This window comes from Centroberyx gerrardi, chromosome 3, assembly GCF_048128805.1.
Source record: "Centroberyx gerrardi isolate f3 chromosome 3, fCenGer3.hap1.cur.20231027, whole genome shotgun sequence".
Taxonomy (NCBI): domain Eukaryota; kingdom Metazoa; phylum Chordata; class Actinopteri; order Beryciformes; family Berycidae; genus Centroberyx; species Centroberyx gerrardi.
In genome coordinates, this window is record NC_135999.1 from 5926287 (window position 1) to 5951615 (window position 25329).

The following is a 25329-nucleotide window of genomic DNA, read 5'->3' on the forward strand; positions in this document are numbered from 1 at the left end:
TATCTGTGATCTATCTGTTTACTTGGTAGCCCACTGTTTATTAACAGCCAGACACATTGCATTCTGCTGAAGTTTACTGATAGTAGTTGCAACAAACAAATGGTACTTAACTGTAATAGGCATCCTAGATCATCAAATAAGTATTCAAGTATTGCTGTGCTCAAATGTATTTTCAGTTATGCTCATAACTTGCAGTCTGCATAAAAGCAGCTAGATGTGCATAGAGATGGTACAATATTTAAGTCCTGCTAGAAGATCATTTTAAAGAAAACACACAGTTGAGTCGCCAATAAACTGATTTCATATAAGAGCTGTTGCGATTACATTTGTTTTTGTCTGTGTATGACATGATGATGATTTCATCACCTGTTGTGTGCTAAAACGGTATCTGGATTATGCTTATATACATTAACATAACATAACATTACATTAAGAAGATATAGTATCAATTGCGGGAGTCTACGATATATCAGTGTTAAGTTATAAATGACCAATCTCACTGTTTGCACTGCTCTTTTAAAAATGCCGCTGACTCCTTTCATACTTTCCAATTTCTCCGCCATTTTCCCTTCTAGACACGCCCCCGGGCTATTAAAGACAATTACAAATTACCAGTCGTATTTAACTTTGTGTAGTTTTCATGCCCGCTCATCGTATAACACGTTATCGTGTTTCCGAAAGCACGTGAAGGCAGCACGAAATTGTCAGGAAGTCTCACCAACCAATGGCATTGGCCAACAGACCCCCAACTGTTGCTAAGTAACGTTTGTTTGAGAAATACCAACCTGGTTCGCCAAAAGGTTGCGTCTGTAACTTTGCATTTTTTACACAAATAACACCTTGCAGAACAAAGTGAATATAGATTTAGTTTTTCAGCCATGGCCGGTGATGCTCAGGACATTCCTCAGCTGGAGTTGGAGGCTGTCATTGGGTTCAACGGTGAGTTCAAAGTTAACGTTTTGTTACTGCGCTACTTTGTAGAAAATGACGAATAAGGAACCTATGCTACTTTAAGATACATTCAATTAACGTTCATTTATGCACATTAAACACTTTACTTTTTATTCTATATCTATATAATGTGAGAAAATGTGTAGCTTAAGTGACCATATGTACCTCTTATATGTTCTGTATTTGAAAGTGGCTAACCTAAATAAGATAGAGGGAGGTAACTAACTTAACCGTTAAAGTTTTGCAGTCTTTAAGCTAGATGTAGCAGGATTTCCAGTTAGCTAACGTAGCCAGCCAGCTAACAGTGCACTGTGGGTTGGCATGGTTAGGTTACACCTTCTGACTAATATGTTAATTACCTACTACATTGCCTCGCTATGTTCTATAGCTAGGCCATTCTTTTTTGACACTATTGAGAACAATGCATTTCTCTTTGTATGACCTTTCCTTGCTCAAAACAAAATGTCACACTACATGTTATGTTATGCTACTCTTTGTTTCATCAGGGCATTTGTTTTCCGGCCTGAGAGTGCATCCAGACAGAGAGCACCTGATCTATCCTCTGGGATGCACAGTCATACTGAAGGCAATCAAAGATGGCAAGCAGGAGTTCCTGCACGGACACACAAACAATGTTTCCTGTGTGTCAGTGTCCAAAAGTGGATGCTACATCGCCTCTGGACAGGTCACCTTTATGGGTTTCAAGGCAAGCTTAATTGTGATGCATTCTCCCTTGTGTGAAGTTGTTGATATGGCCCAGATAAACTCCTCAGCTTCAAATCCCCATCATCAATTATTTATTTCACTGTTTGTTTTTTTAAGTGGCATGATAATTAGGAAAGCAGCCATTAGTTTTGGCAAGAAAAAATATGTAGGTTTGAATCCATTCAAGGGATGGCAAAAATGTAATTGTTAGTCTTTGGCAATCCTTGTCACACTTATCATTTGTCACACTGTGATTTAATCTGTTTTTTTGTCTAGGCTGATATAATAATCTGGGACCATGCAAAGCGAGCGATCTATGCCCGGCTGCAGCTCCACAAGGCCAAGGTGGAGGCACTGTCCTTCTCTCCCAACGACAAGTACCTGGTGTCCCTTGGGGGTCAGGATGACGACAGGTAAACATCCAGTCTGGCTGGTGCAACCCGGCGCAAGTTGTGCTCCCTCCCTGATAATCAGCAGTGAGGAGTAGGCACACTTTATCAACTGGGATGCAGGCGACTAGTCTCAAATAAATCATGGTATACAATGCGCTCACTCTAAATCAAAATGTTACATAATTCATCATAAAAACAAGATTTCAATAGCAAGGTGTTTATCAGAGTAAGCAACAACATTACCATACATAATCATCTTTTTGAATGACCAAATCTTTTTCCACAGTAAGGCTTATACAGCATTTTGCATATTTTTTGTCATGTGATACAGAACAGTGTTTTGCAACAGCACGGTGCTATTGCCACTGTGCTGTGGTCATTTGAGAACATTTTCTACAAATCACGTCTGTTCTTCACTAACTTCACAACTAACAGTTTCTACTTAAAAAAAGGAAGTACATTTTCTGTTGTAGTGAAAATTTAATTTTAACTATGTATTTTCACACTTTAGCTGTGCATTTTCACACATCCACCACCAGCCACTTCTTGTACTCAGAAAGAAGTATACCTTATCGCCACAAATGTGCTGTGGGACTGTACCGATTCTGCACTTGTCGATAATGTGAAGTGTTGTGTGTTTCTGTGTGTTTTCAGCTTAGTGGTATGGAACATTGAGACCAAGCAGGCGATCTGTGGCAGCCCAGCCTCTGCTCACAGTGCCGGTCACTGCCTCACCATACAGTACTCCAACACAAACGACAACATCTTCGTCTCTGCTGGAAAGTGAGCGAATGACATCTGCTGGCATGCAGTACGCCTGGTGTAAACCTAGTGCTTATGTGAACAGTGGTTCCATTCATTTTGTATGAATGAATGGAATCTTCATTCAGCCTGATACAAAATTGCAAGACAGCAATACTAATAATAGAGCATAAACAATTTGGATGTTGTCTACAGTAAAATCTCTCTTTGTGGCTTGTAATTAATTTTCTCCTTACTGTTATATTCCTGTTGTTCTCTCTGTGGATATTGCTGTTGTTCTCTGTGGTTTTTAATATGATTGGTGTGTTTTTGGGCAGCGGCACATTGCGAGTCTGGGAGCTGGACCTCCACAACAGGAAGATCAGACCGACTGAGTGTCAGGCTGGCAAACTGAAGAGGGTTGTCAAATGCATCGAGGTGAGAGGCTATAGGTGCCTTTCATTCACACGTTTTGTTTCTCCAGTTGGTTACACTGGTTGCTATTTGTGGTCCCTCTTTAGGGATACAAAATGGCCACTGCAACTTGGCTTCAAATAGTGTTGTAGCAGTAGGATGAAGTACAGTAAAGGATGTAGTATAGATTTATGCATTTGGGGTGATATGCAAGGCGTAGCTGAAAACATACAAACAGCTAATAAACAGCTGTCCATATTAACTTAATGTACACTAGGTATGGTAACACAGTGTATTATTACGCAGATCCCAGAGGACGATCAGTTCATTTTCTGCGGCACGACCAGCGGAGACATCATGAAAGTCAACCTGAAGACGGGGCTTCTGAACGGCTGCGGGCCAGTTAAGAAGAAATACAGCCAGGTAGGTCAGAGTCATTACGCTCCCAACTGGCTTCTGAGAAGGTCATTTCAGCCGCTGCTCATGCTAAAGGTCTCTGATAGTTCAGTCTCAGTGGGCCCTCTTGCTGATTCAACCGTATCCCTGCTGTACTGCTCTTTGGGAAACATATACAGTCTCTCATATCACGTCATGTTATACATCTTATAGGATCTGCGACTGTCATTTCTTGTGATCTATGAGATGATAAATATGACGAAGAGCATCCACTGAAAAAATGTAGGACGTACCTTCGTTCCATTCCTGACATCCTGAGTCTTCTTTCTACATGAAATACATTCGCTTATTAGTTGCTTTACTAGTATCCAAAGTGTTGTATCTATAAAGGGGTTTTGGAACTATTATAACGTTCCAATGATCTAGTCTTTACTTCCTGGAACTAATTTTTGCCGCACAGCAATTTTAGCCAAAACTGCTTACCGGATGGCAATTCTACTTTGGCTGGCAACACCAGCTTATTAAACTCTTCTCTCAGCATAACTCTTTGTAGATAGATGGGTCAGCTAGTGCCTAATGTTTCCAGTGACCTAGATATTAGAGCCAGGAGTATGAAAGTGATGTTTTCTGCTTTTGCTGAATCTAGAAAGGTATGCACTCCTATGTTCACAATGCAGCAACAGCCTTTTTTGAGGGGGGGGGACCGTATCTTTCTAGCCTGTGGTCATGCCTCTGTTTGTGCAGGGTGTGAACGCCCTAAGGATCCTGAAGTCTGGGGACCTCCTGGTGGGCTCTGGAGCCGGCCTCTTCACTCTCTGCTCCGGAGCCAACTTTAAACCTCTTAAGTCAGTCCAGCAATTATACTGTCGTTCATCCCCATAGCTAAAAAACTGGCAATACAAGGCCCAGGCCATTTTTTCTCTGTATTCATACATTACGACAAGACTGCGTTGTCCGTCATTGTTATTTCCTCCTTTCTTCCTGTTTACCCATGTTAGAGAAGTTCAGTTGGAAAAAGCGGTGACCTCTATCGCTATGAGAGGAGAGGGACAGCAGTTCTTCGTCGGGACGGAGGCCGCCCAGATCTACCGCTTCAGCTACGAGGACCTCGAGGCTGAACTCGTCTCCACCAGCCACAACAGCGCTGTGACGGACGTGGCCATCCCTTTGTGAGTGGCAGGCAGACACTCCAGGCTGGAGATCATTTACCGATGACACTTACTCTTACTTATTATATTATGGTTGGGATCTGAAACCTACCAGACAGAACATAATGGCAAATAGCATTTCTTTTTTTTTTTTTAAATTAGCAGCTCCTGAGTTGATTGCATTTAAAAATAAATGAACCCCTATCACACTGTGAAAGACTCCCATTGCAGTGGAGCTTGACAGGATAAGGCTATTTATGGCTCACTATTTGAAACTAGTCATATTGATGACTCCCTCAATGATGCATGAATTCAGTACCCTGTTTTCCTCACTAGAGGGCGATATATGCGTGCTTCATCCATGTCAGTCCGTTATAGACTGAGTAAAACACTATTGATTGTGTTTATAGAACTGAGTTAACTTATTCTCTCTTCACTTGATTTGTATATTATGTGCATTATGTATTGAATAAAGCATATTTAATCATGTCATGGATATTAATATTGATATTTGGGTGAAAGAAAGGTTAACATAAAATCAACTCATGACCAGGTGGGTGAACAAGCCATATGCCTGTGCTCTCTTTCACTTAACTATAATTCCACATCTCTTCTCTGTTTCTCTGCCAGCGGGACGTCTGAGTTGTTTGCGACCTGTTCCCAGGATGACATCAGGGTGTGGTACAAAGACAGGCCCAAGGAGCTGCTGCGCATCAGCGTACCCAACATGACCTGCAACGCCCTGGACTTCATGGTCGACGGACGCAGCATCATCAGCGGTGGGCGTTAGGCATTAGGAGATGTCTGCAGAAAAGTCATAGAAGCTTATTACTTACTCAGTTACTTATTATGAGCTGTAGTACAGCGATAGTTGTATTTGTTCTTCAGCAACCTGGAACATTGTTATACATGTAATAGAACAGGCCAGTTGCTTGCTTCCATTAGCATTAATTAACTGTCATGTTGACTCATGTAGTGAATCAAATGAATATTCTTGATGACGCACAATGAGCAATACATTTCGCTCTGCGTTTCCCAGCGTGGAACGATGGTAAGATCCGTGTCTTTGCCCCGGAGAGCGGCCGGCCCATGTTGGTCATCCACAACGCGCACAGCATGGGTGTGACAGCCATCGCCGGCACCAGGGACTGCAAGAAGATCATCAGTGGAGGGGGAGAGGGACAGGTCAGTAAGTGTTATTGTGATGAACACTGAACCTTCGGCCGTCATGTTTTTAATAGGGTTTGGTTAAGTATGGGCTAGCCAAGTTCATTAAAGCTTCGGAGTTGACACAAATCTTCATCTCAGTTAAATGTTTTCAAAGCCATCTTAGTTGCAGTTGTAAGAGTTAACCCACATCCAGAGAACTTGTCCTGTTGTGCTTTCACACTACATTACATTATAGAATTGTAAAACACATTACATGCACAATGTTTTGAAATGACAATGCATAGCAACACAGTGAAATCCTCCACTCCCACAGTAATACATTTAGGAATTACAGTGCACTCTAATTGCTCCAAGATGTCAGCAATTGTCTGCTGGCAGACACCTCTTAGAAAGCTCTCCTAAATACACCCAGATTGCAAATAATGGACTGTAGCAGGCTGATGAAGATGTATTACCTGGTGTGAAAGCCCCTCAACTCTTCTTTCACCTACGGTTATACCGGTATATAACTTTAAATGCAGCGTACAGTAATGAGCAGTGGTTGGTTGCACAAAAAAAAAATTCTGACAAGGATTTCACTTAGGAAACTGTGATAAAACAGTTGCAACAAACATCTCAGGCTGATTTCTTGCCATATGCCACAGTCCATCTTAAATACGAATGAATATTCATGTGGAATATGAATATTCCACAGTTGCCAAAGTAGCACAGATTTACAAAAAGATTTTTTTGGAACTAAAACTAACATTGTTAGCTAGCAAACCAAGTTACTAACCTTACAGTTGGCAAGCTACAACTGCAATATTTTCCAAAAGTCAAAGGAAAAGAAGGCCAAATTGGACAGAGGAAGAAAAGCTTATCCTGCTTGATGAGTGTGTGAGAAGGAAACATGATCCTGTCTCAGCCATATCTAGACTTTGTTAAAGTAGCTATTTGTGGTTCCTTAAGTTTCGAATCCCACATGGTACGTGCCTTAGCCCGCTGAGTCACCAGGACGCCCCATCTTCGGTGAATTTTTAAGCAAAATCTTCAGTTAAGATGCTTCATGCAACCGGGCACAGCAACACTGGTGCAGCAACACACTGACATCTCAGCTTCACAGTACATACTGACACACTTGGTACAAAGACAACAGGATCACACATACAGTGCAAAGGGACAGTTCAAGATGTACTACAGACAGCAGACTACATATCACCCTACAAATATACATTCAACATTGTTTAACTGTGTGTTTCAGCAGCAGCATACAGTATGATTTTCATTACTGATCTTTGTGTCCAGAGCTTTAAAATGGTATATAGGTTATTACTAATTACTAATTATTGAAACAAAAATGTGCATTTTGGTCAAACTTCATCTGATGTGAAACGGCTCTCCTGTGAAGTTAAACGTGTCTGGGTTCACATATTGCTCTGTACTGTAGGTGCGTGTGTGGGAGCTGCAGCCAGGTGGCCACCGGCTGCTGGAGACCATGAAGGAGCACAAGGCCACCGTCACCTGCATCAAGATCAAGAGCGACGACAAAGAGTGTGTCACCGCCAGCTCCGACGGTGCCTGCATCATCTGGGACTTGGTGTGAGTAGCACAGCTGCATATCCAAGTACACACACTTGTGTAAATACCTGAACACAGACTCATAGCCACACACACACACACACACATCAGCACACATATTTATTTTTTTTACTGCATAATGTGCTCTTTTGGGCATCACACGTGCATTTTAAGTGGCAGACTGAAATGCCATACACCACTGGAAAGCTGAAACCATCTCCACTAACTGAATATTGTAGTTAATTAATGCTGAATTTACCCCACAAACATAAAGTGGGTGACTCATAAAGTTGATTTTACTGAAACTCATCTGGGTCAACTTTGCTGGGAGCAGATGAGTTGAATAAACAGATGGAAAACGCATGTTAGTGTGATTTAAACATCAATTTACTCACATTATCCAGTAGAAAAATTACTTCTGATGACGTATGGAGCCAGCAGACAGCAAATGACAGTGGAAACTAGAAAGTGCTGCCTTTGGGTCCAAGTTGTAACGAGACCAAAATGCTGAAGGTGCTCTTTTGGTGTGTCGTTTGTGCATTAGAAGTGAAAAGAAATTCTTCATGAATATAGTATAAAAAAAAAGCCTTTAATCCATGGGCTTGTTCAGTGAGGAGGATAAAAAGTTTAAAAACTCGGGTGGTCATATTTTTTTTTGTACTATATGTATCCTCTTCAATGAACAAGGCTATGGATTAAAGGCTTCCTGGCTCTATTCATCAAGAGTGCCTTGGATTTCCTTTGTATGATAGCTAACAAGCTGATGTTGAAAAGAGCGGCAGACAGACAAAAGCCCAAATGAATTCTGGATTGGCACCTTGTCCAGTCAAGCACACAGCGACAGTGAATACTTGTGTGCGCAGAGAAAATAGTGTGTATGTGCAGATACTTGTGGAAGTGACTGTATATGTGTCACTCAATGTACTGCAGGTTTCCCATGTCAGTGTGTGGGTTTTTGGTGCCACCTGCAGACTCCTTTATATGAGTATATCACACTGGGAAATTGGATCCCTCAGGAGTACAAGCCTGAAGCAGTCCAAAATTCAGGACTTCTTTTTTGCTCTGGTTAATGGTGCAAGCCAGACCTTACATGTTCTTTCCAATTCACTACAAAATTGAACTCACCAGATCATCCAGCTTCTGAGGTTCTACTTTGGTTGCCTGGGAAATGAAAAATGTACCGTCCTCACTGTAAACGGCACTGTGCTGTCACGTGAGACCGCATGGGGGTTTTTCTTAGACCGTTGCCATACAGGTGAAACTCACCCTCCTCCCTCCTCTCTTTCTGTCTCTCCCTCTCCCTCCCCTCCCTCCCGCTCGGCGTCCGGCGCTGTAGGCGATTCGTGAGGAATCAGATGGTGCTCGCCAACACGCTGTTCCAGAGCGTGTGCTACCACCCAGAGGAATACCAGATCATTACCAGTGGCACTGACAGAAAGGTGCGTTTCAGAGCCGCTCACACCCTCACTCATTACTCAGTGTCTGACAATGGCTGTGATACAGCGGCTGCATTCTGAGGTGAATCCGATGGACAGTTTTGCCAACTTTACTTTTTTCACGTTTTTTATTTATAGCCCACTGCAGCACCTACATCCATTTGGTCCCATTTGCAATTCCCCACCCAGGATGAAAACAATACACCATTGTCTCGATGTATCTTTACCATAAGGTTTGTTTTGCTTGGTTTCACTATGTAAGAGTCACTCTAAATATTTCATAGAAAAGTTTGTTGTGGAAAGACTGTCTGGAATTCAGTACTCACAAGTCACGTCTCACAGAACGGAAAATGGAATGATTGTCATGATTCAAGATCCCTTCAGGGTGCAAAGAGACCGGCACTCAATAGTCATGATCTAGATGTCTCATTATGTTGCTTTGTTATTATAATCTCCAGTCAGTGAGCATGAGAGAGGAGCCTGTTTTAGCTCTGTTTAAGATCAGCATGGGCCGGTGCAGTGGAGCCTTGCACACTCACAGACGCATGCATGTCCATAGATTATTTTGAAAAGCTCGCAATGTGTTTCTCAGCTCGACGTAATTAAGCCATTGTGTTAGCTGGCAGTCGCCCCGGCAAATGCACTCCGCACTTTACATCTGTGGTTTTGTTCGTAATTGCCGATTGTTCGTGATTAACTCTGAAGCGCTCGTTTACATGCGGGTCAGAGGTTCACAGTGGCAGAATGTAACACTCCTCTTGAACGCGCACCTCATCCGCACCCCGTGAACCCGGGCCGCGCGCTGGACCCACACTGTTGGCCCGACTGCGCGCCGAGAGGTGAGGACAAGTTGTACTGATTAACACTGCAGCGCCGCGGATGTGCCGAGCGAGCGGAGCGAGAAAGAGAGAGAGCGAGAGTCGGAGAAGGGGAAGGGGGGGGGGCGGGGGGGAGAGTGTGAGAAGAGAGAGCGCTGTGGCGTTCGCTGCCTTCCTGCGGATGCGCCGATGCCACCCGAGCGCCAGCGTGCCAGATCCACCATCTGCTCATCCCGGGACACAGGCACTCTGTCTGGGAGAACAAATATCAACGCGCCCCCTCGCTCTCCTCCTCAGCCCGTCCCTTCATCCCATCCCTCGCCCTGCTGAGTAAATTCACACGAAGTCATCCGACAGAGAGTGAAGAGACAGAGTGGCCAAAAGACAAAAAATAGACAAAAGAGGGGGTGGGAGTTTTAAAGAGAGATGAGACAGAATGCTATACCTGTGTGAAGGATGAAGCAGTTCTTTGATGGTGCGTTGAGTGGAGGGATTGAACCCCAACACTGGAGAGGATGGAGACACAACAGTGGTGCGGTGGTTCTGAGGTCAGCCTCTCTCCTGTGTTGGCTTGTTTTTGTAGGTTTGTTTTGCTTTTTCGATGGACACGCGTGATCGTTGAGAGCAGTGTATTGTTTCCAGTCCTATTCCGCTTATTGTTGCGGTGTTTAATTTGCCCCGAGTTGAATGTAGCCTTGACGGTTTATATGGCTGAATTGTAAAGTAGCACCCTTACATGAGAAGAGGGACTTTGCAACACATTCAGTGATGACCACAGTATGAACTCCTCTCTCTGTTGTTACAATAAAAGCAGGAGCCCATTGAAACTGTTAGCATAACATGGTCATTTTGTCTTTGTGTTGATAATGTCCTTGAGAGACTCAATTAGAAAAAGGGATTATTTGCTCCGGAGAGGTACATAAAGGGATTAGTGTGGTAAAATGCTGGGCGAGTGGTAAGGACGGGAAAAATGGAAGCTCACACAAGCGCAGACATAAAGGTAGGATGCAGTATGAACATAATCAAGGACATACTGTATCTTGGTGACAAAAGGTACGGTCATAGATTGTGTGACGCCTGTATTGAATTAATAGAGAATTGGTAGCTTTTACCGATGGCCATAATGACGTAAGCCTTGTGAAAGGACGGCCGTAGCTGACTCTCCTCCGGTTGCGAACGCCCTGTTCCCTGGATGAAAGGTGAGCAAGACCTGACACGGCAGACCTGCTACCCTTGCTTGCTGCATGTAATTAATTTCCTGGTGGCCCAGGCCGTGGCTGCGGGCCAGTTTCCCAGGCTGAAGTGGAGGGAACACAGATGGGCCAAGGCAACTCACACAGGTGGGAGCCTCTAATAAGCTGCTGAAATGAGACAAGGAGGGAGGGAGAGGTCGTGACTGTGGCAGGGAAGAAGAGACGGAGGAGGAGGAGGGGGAGAAGGAGAGGAAGAAGAGACGGAGGAGGAGGAGGAGGGGGAGAAGAAGAGGAGTTGGAATGTTTACTTTTGTCACACTGGGACATATATATATCAATTTCACATAGACTAATAAAAAGTAATCAGGTGATAAAGATAGATGTTATTTAGAAGTGCCTGCTGCTTTATTTGATGGCTTACAAAGGTCATTTTGTGTTGGTAATCATATCAGAAACAAATATCTTATATAGTGTAGATGAATGAATTGGCATATGCTGTACAGTAGTAAGACTTCAGGCCTTATGCTCTTATGTGACACTGAGTTAAGTAAAGATGATTTAAAGACGATCCCTTTCCATTCGGTGATCAGAATGAATCACTCTCTCCTCTGGTGGCTGCTCTGCTTTTCTAAATGATGTTTTATGAAATCATTTTGCGGGAACATCAATAACATCAGCGAGCCATTCCATTCCATCTGAATGAGCCATTCGGAGGCAGGGAAATGCATCCGAGCAGCCCCCACAGAAACGCTCCTGTGGCTTGTAGGGTCAGCTTATTGCTTTGAGTCCTTCTGCAATTCTCCAACTATAAATAAGTTGCTTTTTTTTTTTTTTTTTTTGCTGCGGCTTTTGTTTCTCTTCCATTCCATTATAACAAACTGTATTTGATATGTCTGTGTGAGATTACATTTCCCCTCCCATAATGCATTATAGCCACGGTCTTGTGCTGAGAAATGAAATCCAGTCTCAGAGGCTATTCTCATGGATGTTGGGCTTATTCTGAGCAACTCCTCCATGTAATATGAACTCTTATTTTCCTTTCACAAAGAACACACTTATGTAATTCCATTCTTCATTTCATATAGGTTAGTCAAATATAATACCTGTATGAACTTCTGTCATTTGTATACAAGCAGACAGCCTTGTGGAGCATTACAGTCAGGCTATATATAGATTTTTCTGTCATTCGATTTTAACTTTGGTGTGTAATTGCTTTCAAGTATTGATTGACTTTGAAGCGCAATCTGCTTAGCCGGTGTTTCGCTAACTTTGAAGTGGCTTCAGGACTTCAGGACACAGACTGGGAGCTGCTAAGGTGTGCCACTGAATCTTCCACCAGTGAAGCCATATTCACAAGCCGTATTTTAATGACTGGATCCATCTGGCCCTTCATTTACCTTACCGCTCTGAAGCCGTAATCAGCTCCGCCGTATAAATAACAAGAAAGGGCCTCTCTGGGCGCGTGGCATTGTGATGTCGCTGCCGCTCGCGCTATAAATAACTTCAACTGGCAATTGCCTTTTTGAGAGCCTTCACACTTTGACAGCTGCAAAACCCTAGGGATGATTAAATCTCATTTAGACCAGCAAACATGGTTTTAACAGCGGTGTGTGACAAGTTGAAAGACTCTAAACACAGGCCTGCTCATTTCCATACAGAATAATGAGGATAAACAAGGCAGGAAATGCGTTGGTTTGAGGACACAGGCAAGTGGCTGCATATTATCAACATAGTAAACGATACAGTATGTGATTAGGAAAAAGAGCGGTGCATAACAACGTAGAAGCACTGTTACATGCATCGTCTGTAAAGTAGGCCTATAGCAGAGAACCGCTGTGTCCACGCGAATGTGTCAACCCTCATTGGCAATAATACTGCGCTACAAACTGCAGCGAACAGAACAAAAGCACTGTGTGTCATTTCCGATGCATACATGATTTCTTTTCTCTTCGCTGTGCTCCTTTATTCTTATTTAGATTAGGTACCACGCCTCAAACAGTATAAGCAAAGAGACTGCCTAATGTCACTGTATGCACATATTTTATTTTTCATCAACGTGCGCTTGTATCCCCCCCTCTGCGAGTCTTCCTCAAACAACACCAACTGACACACAAGTATGTATAATGTATGACGCCCGCAACTGCATTTGACGGCTTCTCTCTCTCTCTGATGCGATGTGGTTATCCCCCCCCCCCCTCCCCCTCTCCCCTCCCCCTCCCCCTCCCCCTCAGATCGGCTACTGGGAGGTGTACGACGGCTCGGCCATCAGGGAGCTGGAGGGCTCGCTGTCCGGGGCCATCAACGGCATGCACATCTCACAGGACGGCAATCACTTTGTCACGGGTACGGCCAGCCACACATCATCCGCTGCTTCTGGTACAGTTGTACACCTATACGCTCGGGTGTGCGATCCTCAGCGCGATACACCGCGTCTGCATCAATTTAGGAGAGGAGAGGATGAAATGACTAATCTGCCAAATCTCTTGGGTACATGAGCGCTCATTAGATACACAGTCGTCATTTCACACTTGCCGTCGGTTCGTCGCCGATGATAATCATGTGAGATCAAAACACGTCTGTCCTTTCTGTAAATATTATCATTGCACCGGCACTTCATTAAATTAGTATATTTTTCTTGATCTGGGCATTCTTGTATTCCTTTTCATGAGGCTTTTTTTTTTACCCTCAGTATAGTTCATTCTTAGCTTTTTCCACCCTCAAACACTGGCGTGCGAGTTTCATCTCTTCAGCGCTTTTGTTTTCATCTCTTCTGCCGACAAGGGTGATGAATGAATGCTCTCCCCAGATTGTCCTCAGCTCACCGGTATCTTTTGCCCCTTCTGTGCCAGGTGGAAACGACAAGCTGGTGAAGGTGTGGAACTACCTGGACGGCGAGGTGACCCACGTGGGCGTGGGCCACGGCGGCAACATCACCAGCGTCAGGATCTGCACCAACAACCGCACCTTGGTCAGTACCAGCGCAGATGGAGCCATTCTCCAGTGGAGGTACCCCCACCCTCCCTCCACCTCCTAACGTGCCACGTGTGGAGCCATGGAGGACGGCGGCGACAGTGACTTTTAAACCCACAACACCATCCTCACACCCAACGTCCACCAGACCAACTGTCCAAAAGTTCCTGTGAGCATTTAACAATCCCACACTAACACTGAGGAGCGAATTTTCACACCCTGACCAAAGGAAATAAATGTGATTTTGATTAAAAGGCGATGGCTGTCACAGATTGTTTTTTCCACCAGTGAAAAGGACATGATGTACGGAAGTGATAACGCTGTGTTTCTGGTGCGGTGTGATCTCAACACTCGTAATTCCCCACAGGTGCTGAATAGATGGGAATTCACGTCGTGTCACTTTGCTTCATAAATATGAAATTACGCTTCAAGGCGCCCAGAAGTTAGTCTTCAAATCAAAGCGTCTGCGACGTGCTTCTTCGTACCTTTTGGGAACAACAGAATTGATAGAGTGCTACATGCCTTCTCAATGCCCATTCAATCCGAGTATGTAAAAAAAGAAAGGCTACATTACACAGTACATTAAATGCATATTTCACTCAGATGCGAGTCCTCTCCGTCTGCCGCTGCGGAGAGAAAGCAGACGAGGAGGAGGAGGAGGAAGAGGAGGAGGAGGCCCAGATTCCTGGCCACTTAAGCACACGGCTGCTGTCAGCTAATCTATCACCGGCGGCTCCCCGGGGGACTCTGGTTAAAGAGGGAGGAGAACGTACGAGACACAGACTCTCCGAATGTCTCTCCTCCGAAAAGCCATTCCCCTCACTATTGTTCAGAATACCTCACTTCAATAATTAATAGCTGGCCCCTGCTACCCCCCCAAAAAAAGTAAAATGGCAAAACCTGCAGTGCGAACCAAGTCAGCGAAAACACCCCCGGCTCGGTAAAATAGGGCATCGCTCTCTGTAACCCCGTTGCTGGCCTGGTTATGAACAGAGGGCAGCTGTACGGCCTTCATAAGTAAGAGACACATTAAATCACAGCGTGGCATTTTATGTAAAGGTGATTGCTTGCGTGTGTGTGTGTGTGTGTGTGTGTGTCTAAATGCATTTGGTTATGACAGTGTTCCCCTACAGCGCTGGAATAAGAGCATGGGGAAATTATAGAAATATTAGATGGGGCACTCACTATCTATTTAAATAAATCAGCACATCTGGCCCACTAAATCCAATCTTTGGTACTGGTGAGCTGTGAAATTAAGCTTGAGCTGATTAGAATCTGAATATAGTACAAAAGGCGCCGGATCCCCATTGAAAGCCAACACTGCACATACAGTATCGCGGCCGGCCCATTGGCTCTCCAGCGTTCATTTCACTCAATTTGTACAGATTCCAGGGCGTAGGCAGCAGCATTATTGTGCGTGAAGACAGTAGCGGGGCTATTTATAGGATACATCTGTTTGTGAGTGCTGATACATGAAGTAAGCAAGGTGTTTCAGTAGGAGGCAGCGTGACTTAAAGAGGCCAGTGTCACTAGCAGAAAAGTTGCACAAGAGGTTAAATCTACACGACCTCTACATTTATAGCCTATTCCTTATCCATTGGGTTTGTGGGCAGGTTATGTAATAATTGGTCCTACAGTAGGGGGCGGTTTAAGGCTACAATTGTTTGACACCTGCTAAGGACAACAACTTCCTCCTTGCACTCTCTCTCTCTCTCTGTGTAAAGAACACGCACTGTAATAAATAAGACGGACTCTATGCGAAGTTTTATGCCATTGTAGAGTCAGGATCTGTGTCTGAATAACATCTTGTGTGTGCTGTTTCCACCTTTTTTTTTTTATTATTATAATAAATTAATCCAATCCAGGTTAATTAAATTCATCGTAGGAGGGCGGGCGGCAGGATCCGTCAAATAGAAACTTACTCAACGCAGTCGGACTGACAGGAGAGGAGGGAGGGAGGGAGGGAGGGAGAGGGAGAGTGAAAGGCCGCCAGCTACAGCGTGCGTTCCAGCGCTGAGAGCCGTCGATGAGGAAGTATAGCTGAACACCGGCGATGGGAAGGGAGGAAAGCAGCTCATCCGTGTAGTTCCTGCTCGAGCGCGTCACCGTCAAAACGCGCGGACTGGTGACCATTACGCGCCGGGGATTATCGGAATGCCAAGGGAATAGTATTTGTCATCATGTGCCTTATTGGCACCGAATCGGTGCCACCTCAGTGGTACGGTTTCTAGGGAGAAGGAGAGAGGAGGAGGAGGCGGGGTGGGCAGCCTGGCAGACAGGTGCGACTCTACTCCACAGCCGCTGTTTCATTTTCTCTCTCGCTCGGTCCTACTCAGTAAACACAGCCATGGATACCCGCAAGGAGAGCAAGGTAAGAAAACAACCCATGAAACCCAAATCGACGAAGCGCAAGGAGAAGAAATACAAAACGGCGAGATTCTTCAGGAGGAAATCGCTGAGATCCGTGGGGAATTTCATGAGCAGGATCCTGAAAACTTTGGGCACTTTGGCGCACTTTGGCGACGCGGAGCCGCCGGACGCGGAGGACGACGACGGCGGCTTCGGGCAGAGCGCCTCGTCTGGGGGCTTCAAAGACGACTTCCCGCCGGGCTCGCGGGAGGGCACGGTGAAGAAGAGCTCCACGGTGTCCTCGTCGCACGGCTCGGTGAAGGACCGGCTGTCGTGGTGCTACGGCGACAAGACGCCCGGCGTGCTGGGGCTCAAGAACCACGGCAACACCTGCTTCATGAACGCCGTGGTCCAGTGCCTCAGCAACACGGACCTGCTGGCCGAGTACCTCGGGCTGGAGCAGTACCGGGCGGACGTGTGTCGCAGGCGGGTGAACGGCGTGGTGAGAGGCGACGAGCCGCAGGGCGCCCGGGGAGAGGTGACCGAGCAGCTGGCGGCGCTGGTCCGAGCGCTGTGGACGCTGGAGTACACGCCGCAGCTGTCCGTGGAGTTCAAGGTGAGCAGGGGGATGCTGCTGGGTGTTTGTTTATTCAGTTACTGTTGATGACACCGGTGTGTATTGTTTGTTTGTTTACCAGTCGTCTGTCAGTGCCTATAATATAGCCTAATGGATAGGCTACTGTATTGCGTTGGAAACTGGTAATAGGTTTCTTTGCTGTCATGTCTAAGCAGATTTGAACTGACCTGACTTGAATTTCGAGAGAGAGAGAGAGTTAATTTCAACTCCCCTCCAATTACATTTTTTGTTCCCCTTTTGGAAATTCTAGATACACAAAAGTCTTATGTTTTTGTTACTGCTTTTTCTGTTATGATAAGCGAAAGTAAGGCTTAGAGAAATTCCCCTATACTTCTATACATTTGTAAATTCACAGATATGTATTGTAAGATAGAGTCCGCACACTAGAGATTGCTCCAAAGGTGTTTAATTACCACCACATGTAACGTTTCGAGCAAAGCTCTTCTTCAGACATGGAAATTCACAGATATGCAAATAGTATTTTGCTTGTTGACATCTATAGACGTCTATAGATCTCCTAGTAGGGCAAAGACGACTTTCAAATTCTACAACCCAAATGAGCAAACAGATGATTGATGAATGGTAAAGCCGCGCACATCCTTGCAGAAGCTGAGTTTATTCACAGTATCAACATAAACGGGCCACGTTTCCACGTGGGGTTTTCGAGAATGCACAGCCTGTATCAGTGTCTTTATTTATACATTTCTCTGCACAATCCCCCAGTTACAAGCAGGCTGATGTATTTACCTCAGTTGTTACAGCACACAGTCATTATCTCTGGCACATGTCGTGCGTCCTGCGCCCTCCCACAGCTCAGCTGTATGGCTTCCAGCGCAGCACTCACACAGTAAGAGGATTTTTTTGGGGGGGATTTGCGAGCGGTATTACAAACTGTCACGGCCTTTCTATCGGTTGAAGAGATATCTGAATGAACAGGGAAGGACTACTTTGTATGAATATAGTTCACAGGGCAACGGTCGACTTATGTGTCCAATTTCCGTGAATAAAAGGCACAGGTAGTGTTTCAGTAGTAGGGGAGGAGTCGACCAATGGTCAAAACAGGTGAGGCAGGCCAGCAGTAATAAAACGCTCGATCACAATAGTTAAAGCCTCACTGGCCTTGCAGTTACGACATTTTGTTCCTTGTTTGTTTAACAAGCGCTGGTTACGCGCGTGCACGTGGTTAAGGTTTCGGCTCCATCTGTATGCAGGCTGCCATGTCCCCACTTGGCTCACCTGCCCTACATCCAGCCTTCAAGGTGGTTGGTCTGCATTCCCCGGCCCTCTGTATGCCTGCCGGTATTATTTCACATGCCAGAGGGGAGGGAGCACCTCCTCCCTGCTCACACTGGCCCTGCAGCATGTTGATGAAACTTAGCAGCTACCTGGGCTACAGATGGATTTTAAAAAGAGTTTCAAATGGACCATGGGTGCACAGCTCAGTCCCTGAACTTAAACAGCCAAGTTGTAAATTATGGTAAACCAAACACTGCTCAGGTTTTGGTTTATTTTATTTTATTTTATTTATTTTTTTGGATACTCGAACCTTTTCCACATGTAGCAGTCTCCATAGACTGGGCACGCGCGCACGCACACACACACACACACACACACACACACACACACACACACACACACATTAATACACATGCATATATAGAATGTGCCATTTATGTGTGGGTGAGAGAGTCAGGCATTCCCTCTTGTTAACACAAATTGTGAAATGCATGCCCTACAACTACATTACCTCCACACCATTACCCTTGTCAAATATAAATAAATCAAATCGACCAGTGGGCACACACATGCATACACATACACACATACAAAGAAGGCTTCCTGCTACTTTAGCCCACCAGGTATGTGGCCGGGCTCCATACAGATGGCTGTTTTGAGCCGGGGCTGCAGGGCCCAGAGCCTTCCCTCTGGGCTTATTGAATAACACTCAACCAGTGGGGCCGACTGACTGGGAACCGCTCTGTTGCATCAACAGCCTGGGGGAAGTTATAGGGGAGTGGGGGATATGTGCACACATGCATGGGCACAAACAAACACACACAGTCACACAGGCACATGCATGGGAGCTACTCAATAAGTAAGGTGAGGACTGGAGAGGTGGGAATGATATTCACGTGAATCCTTTATCTGTGACTTTGTTCCACATCCACAATAACGAATTAATAGCACATGTATGACAGCGGGAGAGAGCAGCATATTCCAAACCTGTATGGAAAAATCAGTGATTAGTACTTTAATAATTCAAACTATTCATGTTTTGACAAGATGACAGCGATCTCTTCAGAAAGCAGCCGGGATGCGCGTCATCCTTTTTGCGTTATCATTAAAAGTGAGAGCTTGACACCGAGGTTGATGACTGTGTCTTCAAAGAAAGCGCGGCGTCCGTGTTGAATGCCCCCTCGGGGGAAGTTTCAGAGATGAGCGGCAGGATTGCGAGGGTGAAGTGCAATGAAGAAGAGGAGCTCGACGGCGTCTTCCTAAAATACAGGGAGTCTCGGAGCTGCGGATCATTAAAGCGGAGCACCTGCATGCATGGAAGATTTCAGGACTCTTGTCATGTGCAGCCTGGCTTACAAAATTTGTGAACTTGGGGGGGGGGGGGGGGGGGGGGGGAAATAGAAGGTCTAGAAATGTTTTTGCATTTTCGCAGATATGAAAAATACTCACTGATATAATACCATGTAGTAACTCTTAACCTTGGCAGCGTGTCGCCTCTTGCATGAAGTCTTTGAACGGGCTCTGCTACTTTACAAGTGATCCCGCCGTGATAGAATGTGTGATTCAGTCTCTGTCTGTCTCATTAAGGCCCCTGTGTAACCAAATGAGTTCCATACAGCCGCTGATCTCAGTCAACTTAATGCCCACCAGCTAAAACCAAACATCGATTTTTAGAACCTAATCTCTGAATGGGTCGCCCCGCGTTTTAAGTGGAGGTATTCACTCTCGCCTCTGTTGTCTTCCAATACCTGTCATCGCAGTTGGCGGCGATAAGAAAAGAAAACATGTCACCTTCACTCCCCCACTCCCTGTCTGGCTGCTCATCCCAGGGTGAAGTGTGAGAGAGAGAGAGAGAGAGGGAGGGTGTTTACTGTAGCAAAAAGAATCCTGGTGCATTTAGCCTGGAAAAGGAGGAGAGAGTCCCACCCCTCCCCCACCCTGCCCCCCCCCGCCGAGATGGCTCCACTGGTGCACACTGAGAGACAGACAGAGAGAGAGAGAGAGAGCTAGTAAACAACACCATCATCCCTCCCGCGATCCACACAAAAGAAAAGACCCCCCTCCTAGTCTGCGATCGCAAAAAAAGGGACAGACAACTTTGACAAGTGATCATTATTGCCTCTTCTCTCCGTGCTTTTAAAGAGGAGAAGCCTCTAGTCAGGATAAAGAAACGCTCTTTTTGGTGCTGCAGCTGTCCTCGTAACTTTTTGTTATTTTGGGGATTGGGATTAGGAGTGAGTAGGAGTCACGAGCTTGTGAGTAGGAGTCACAACAATGTCTCCACTGTAGTGTGAAGACGGTAGCATGACTTCAGGCTTTTTTGCGAAGACACAGCCGGGGAATTCAGTCAAAATCTCCGGAACATTCTCACATCTTCCGGAAGAGTTTGGCTCGAAGAAGGAAAGTTTTGTTCGACTTTCATAGCCCGTTAAACTCAAAATATATCTCTGGTTTACTCCAATGTTTACAGCCGTTACATAATGTCGGTCTTTGTGTCAAAAGCTCAGGCAATACATTTCAGAGTGAAAAAAGTCTTCAATCCCATAAATGACTGCGTGTAGTGGGTCTTTGTGTTTATAAGTGAGCCATTCCCTCCCATAGGTACTTTATTACTCATTGGACTGTATTACTGATGAGAGGGATGCAGAGAGTAGAGGAGAGAAAGTTCTTGTGGGAATCAGAGGAGGGAGTCTCTTTGGGCATATGGCCTCCCAGTCACACTGAACTCTGACCTTTCACCAAACGATGAACTCTGACCCGGCTTCCTTCAAACAAGACACACACTCACACTCACACACACACAGGATCACCTCACCAACTTGAATCTGCTTTTCTGTTACAGGACAGCAAAGACCATGTCAATGGGTCTCTACAGTAATCATTAGGGGTCATATATGCCTTCTGGATTTGATGCTATTCATTGGATTTAGACATAAATAAGACCAAGAGTGTTTTGTCATAATATATTTGGGCCTTATAGTTCCTTATGTATGTCCACATTTATCCCATTGGCCAATAAACAGCTATTGCTGATGGCAATATAGCCCACCTGCATGGCCTCAAATGGTTCCTATGTGTAAAAGTCGAAATTTCTAACTTTGAAAGGCCCTAACTCCTACACCACAAGTCTGATTAACATGAAACCCGCTACATAAATCCAGCTATACTTACAATTTTGATGGAACTTAGGTGGAGGGGTGACGCATCTTGTTACTGATTGTCCCAAGGGGTGTTTGCATCATTCGTAGGAGACGGCATGAACTTTTTTTACTCTGATATTCCAAGGGACAGTTCTTTTTCAGCTATGCCCCGCGTTGCACTCCCGACATAAAGGGTTTAACAACCCAGTAATGATACAGAAACTGCATCGAGAAGTTGTCCGCTTTTCACGCTTGACAGGACGCCGCTCTTTGAGGCCGGAGCGGCTCATCTCGGGCGGCCGGAGAAGAGAAGAAGAAGAAGTAGAAGAAGAAGAAGACGAGGCCTGGCGTTTTAAGTCGGCTTGTTTGTTCTGGCAGTGCAGGAAGTGTGTGACAGCGAGGCAGGGCAGAGAGACTGATGCTTTGTTTGCCTTTTCTTGTCTCTGCTCTCCTTCAAGGGCCACTCATTCTCACTCCCAGTGGTCAAGATGTATACATTGTTTGTAGACACACGCACACACACACGGGGGATATGCACCACCTGGACTCACTGTGCCGCATTTGTACCTGCCTCCCGTTTTAGTTTGATTGTAATGCTTCTCCAGTGGAGCAGATGGTGTTTCTAGCAGTGTAAACAGTACCAAACCTAAAGCAGGCAAGAGTTTACATTTGATACGATTGCTTTGTTTTGCTGCTTTTAATCATAGACATAGCAGTCAGTGTGTTTTATATGGAAGAACTGCGTCAGACACATGCATCGGCCATAGGATTACAGGAATGTGGCAGCTCTTAGTGCTTTAAACATGTTCCGTCTCACACTTGTACAACACAAGCGAGACAACACATGACAGATCCGCCGTGCGCGTTTGGAAGCAGCATGCTTTCCCACGGCTCGGTGAGCACTACTCCATTATACCTGCACCGCTGTGACAAAAGGCAATAAAGAAACACGGGGAGAAGTGCGTCTACGCTGTGTCTATGTAAGCACCGCGATACCAGAGCGTTTTTCCCCCAGATTTATTATTCCCCCTCCCCATGATTTATGTACCGAGCGGGAACGACACGCTGTAGGAAGCCGCGGGAATAAATCAATCTTTACGCTTCTGGGCCTGCAAGACCGCGATCGCCCAATCGCGGAAGAGGGTCTGGGGATGACTTTCCTACTTTATCTTAGTGAAGGGAAGTGCACGGAAATGGCATAATATACACACACACACACGAGCGTGCACGTATACACATGTAGGTTCACGCTTGCTCTTGACACCGTGACAGACGCAGCTTGCCAGACTCTCGGCTGCGCGCACAATAGCATGAGTCCTCAGGAGTATCAATTTCTCCGTTTCAGCAGAGCCCAGGGAGCCTTTCCCAGGCTGCGAAACCATTCAGAGGCGATTATTTCCATCGCATCTCATCCCCTCTTATTTCTTCCTGATCGTCGGTAAATCCCAGGCTTTCCTCGGTCTCGACTCCCTGGCACCGCCGTCGCTGGATTTCCGAGCGTCTCGGGGAAAATGCAACAGAGTCTGATTCCAAGACACCGCATTACGTTTGTCATCAGAAATACGGGCCTGTGTGTGCTTTCTGCTGGAGGTGAATCCGGCATGGCCCAGGATGACGCAGGGAGGAGCAGACGGGAGGATTAGTTAGGACCGGGGAGTGATGGGAGGGTTCGGTCTGCAAGGAGCATGGGAGGAAGGGAAGGACAGGTGCTACGCTGCTAAGAATGGCTCATCTCTCTCTGTGTGTGTGTGTGTGTGTGTGTGTGTGTGTGTGTGTGTCCTGGGGTGGCTGGAGCTCAGCTGGGATTGATTAGTGGAGCGAATGGAGAGATGATGTGGGGATGATAGAGATGAAAAGAGGGAGACTAGACAGAGAGAGCAAAGAAAGGGGAGAGCAGTGAGAGAGGGAGTGATGGAGAAAGGAGAGGATAGAGGAAAGAGAAAGAGGGAGAGAGAGAGAGAGAGAGAGAGAGAGAGTGGTAACCCTGCGTCTGGTCTGGTCAGACAGCAGAGGAGAGCCGGCAACACCAGGCAGCTGAAAAATGAAACGGCAAATGGAGCAGCCAGTAATGATAGATTCTATCCAGCCTCATTCCAGCCGCACCTGTGGGGGGGAATGGGTAGTGTGTGCGTGTGTGTGTGTGTGTGAACTGCCTCTAAAGGCTCTGCCCCGTCATAATTTGTCAGCAACACTCTCAGTCTGTCACCGAGGAATCCAGCCGGGCCTGTTTGGCAGGCCGGACGGCGATGAGGAGAGGTGGCGCAAATGGGTTTTTGAGATAGAGACAGGAGGGTCATTTGCTTGATGTATGTTTATGGTAAATTCCTGTCCTGCCAGCACTCTGCCGCTGATCCGTCATTGTTTACAGAGTAAGGGGATGGGCGGGTGTGTGTAATGGTGCGAGGTGAAGCAAGGTTAGCAAAGAGCGGGCCGCCGAAACAGACATCTGGGTCGGGAGGCGGGGGTCGTGAACTCTGCTGTGGAGACTGCACCGGCTAATGGCTGTGTTTTGTTCTTTCTTTCCTTCTTTCTTTCTGGTAAACAGGGCAGACCTTCATCCTTTAGTGTGGTTTCTTCATTAAGACAAGGGAAACCAGAGGAAAGAATTGCCACATCCCAAGAATCCCATACTCCCACCTGGGGTGATGTGCACCTGGGTTTGCCCTACAGACTGCACCGCCTACTCTGGACTGGTCAATAGTTCAGTGATGACGCTCTGTGATCCCTCAGATTGACCCTTAGCCCTACCATGAACCTGTTAAGTGTTTGCTCAACAAACAAGATCCGACCAGAGCAGTCATTAGGTCAACTTTGAACACGGCTTGAGTGTTTGCAGAAGGACTTGATATCTCAACCTACCTATTTTTCCCTCCATTCTTCCTCATACTTCTACTCATTCCTCATTTTGTTCCTTTTGCTTTCTCCCCTTACAAATAAACTTAATGCCTGGCTGGGAACACAAGTCACTTTTAACTGTCATCGAGTCAATCTGGCGCATTTCACCACAGAGACACTCCCAAAGACAACACTTTAGCGCAGTAAACAGATATCAAAGAGATGAGCGAATGTAGTCTGCCGCCCCCAGCTGCGACACACACACAGTGAAAAGGGAGGGAGAGAAAACGAGAGAGGGACGGAGAGATGGATGTGGCCGGCGGAGAAGTTATTCCCCTCGTCCTAATCAAGTCCGTAACCTCTTGATGCCATCGGGTTTCCGTTCCCAGACACAGCATGGCTTTCCGTAACCTTGGAAACTCCCTCTCTCTCTCTCTCTCTCTCTCCCTCTCTCTTATTCTCTTGGTAGCCTTTGAAAAGCCCCGCCGCCTCAGTTTTCCACTTTCCCTTTCTGGGACTGGCCACAGCGGCGTTGTCCTTTTTGATAGGGAGACAGCCGAATACTTTGCGGGTCTGTTGAAACTCAGCCAACATCCCTCCCTCCTCTCCTCTCCTCCCTCACTCCATCGCTCCCTCTCTCCACCCGTCCCTCATCCCTCCATCCCACCATCCCTCTGTCAGTGCTGCCTCATTGTGATGAAGCTCATTAGCGGGCTGTCTCCGTCAGGTAGAAGAGCAGGGGGGGGGCTCCCTCCCGTGTTTATATTTAGATACTGGGATACTGGAGGTATGATGTGGTGATTTTTAATGAGGTGTGGAGCAGCGCCTGGATCCTGTCAGTCACACAGAGAGAGAGAGAGAGAGAGAGAGAGAGAGAGAGAGATGGAGTTCGGGAAGTGTGGTGCTAATGTTGTGATTAGTTTTGTGTGTCACTGTCTCCGTGTCTGACTCATAAAATCCATACTCCTTCCTCGTAATTGAATAAGACAGTGAGTGTGTGTTTTTTTCCTGTGAAACACCCGTCAGCTTTTAGATATCCTTTGTATGATTCATCCTTTGGGTTGTCGTATACGACTGTTTGCAGAATGGTTTCTTAAACTATGGTCGGGCACCCCAAATGAGTCACAAGCTGAGTACTCGTGGGTCTCCAGCCTGACAACAGTAGATTTTTTGGTTGCATGAGACAGGCTTCTATGCTGCCATAGATAGCCATCTCAACAAATTATTTAAGCTAGTATAGA

General features: G+C 45.9%; 2 protein-coding genes across 2 annotated transcripts in view; both read left to right on the plus strand.

The window, feature by feature from the left end:
• Positions 1-878: 878 nt before the first annotated feature.
• cfap52 (cilia and flagella associated protein 52) lies at positions 879-14029 on the plus strand. The gene is made up of 14 exons (XM_071922567.2): positions 879-939; positions 1458-1657; positions 1933-2069; positions 2703-2831; positions 3128-3227; positions 3510-3626; positions 4344-4444; positions 4598-4768; positions 5378-5526; positions 5787-5932; positions 7344-7495; positions 8811-8913; positions 13153-13264; positions 13771-14029. The coding sequence occupies exons 1-14, from the start codon at positions 879-881 to the stop codon at positions 13953-13955; spliced, it is 1863 nt and encodes a 620-aa protein (XP_071778668.1). The 3' UTR covers positions 13956-14029.
• A 1953-nt stretch (positions 14030-15982) lies between these two features.
• Positions 15983-25329, plus strand: part of usp43a (ubiquitin specific peptidase 43a) — a 120153-nt gene continuing 110806 nt past the window's right edge. Inside the window, exon 1 of the mRNA XM_071922531.2 lies at positions 15983-16856. Coding sequence (XP_071778632.2) covers positions 16239-16856 — 618 coding nt within the window. The 5' untranslated portion in view covers positions 15983-16238. The remainder of the gene's footprint in view (positions 16857-25329) is intronic.

Coding starts and splice junctions, on each gene's coding strand:
- cfap52 (XM_071922567.2), top strand. CDS start 879: ATGGCCGGTGATGCTCAGGACATTCCTCAGCTGGAGTTGGAGGCTGTC. Junction 4,445..4,597: donor GCCAACTTTAAACCTCTTAA/GTCAGTCCAGCA, acceptor TACCCATGTTAG/AGAAGTTCAGTTGGAAAAAG. Junction 4,769..5,377: donor ACGGACGTGGCCATCCCTTT/GTGAGTGGCAGG, acceptor TTTCTCTGCCAG/CGGGACGTCTGAGTTGTTTG.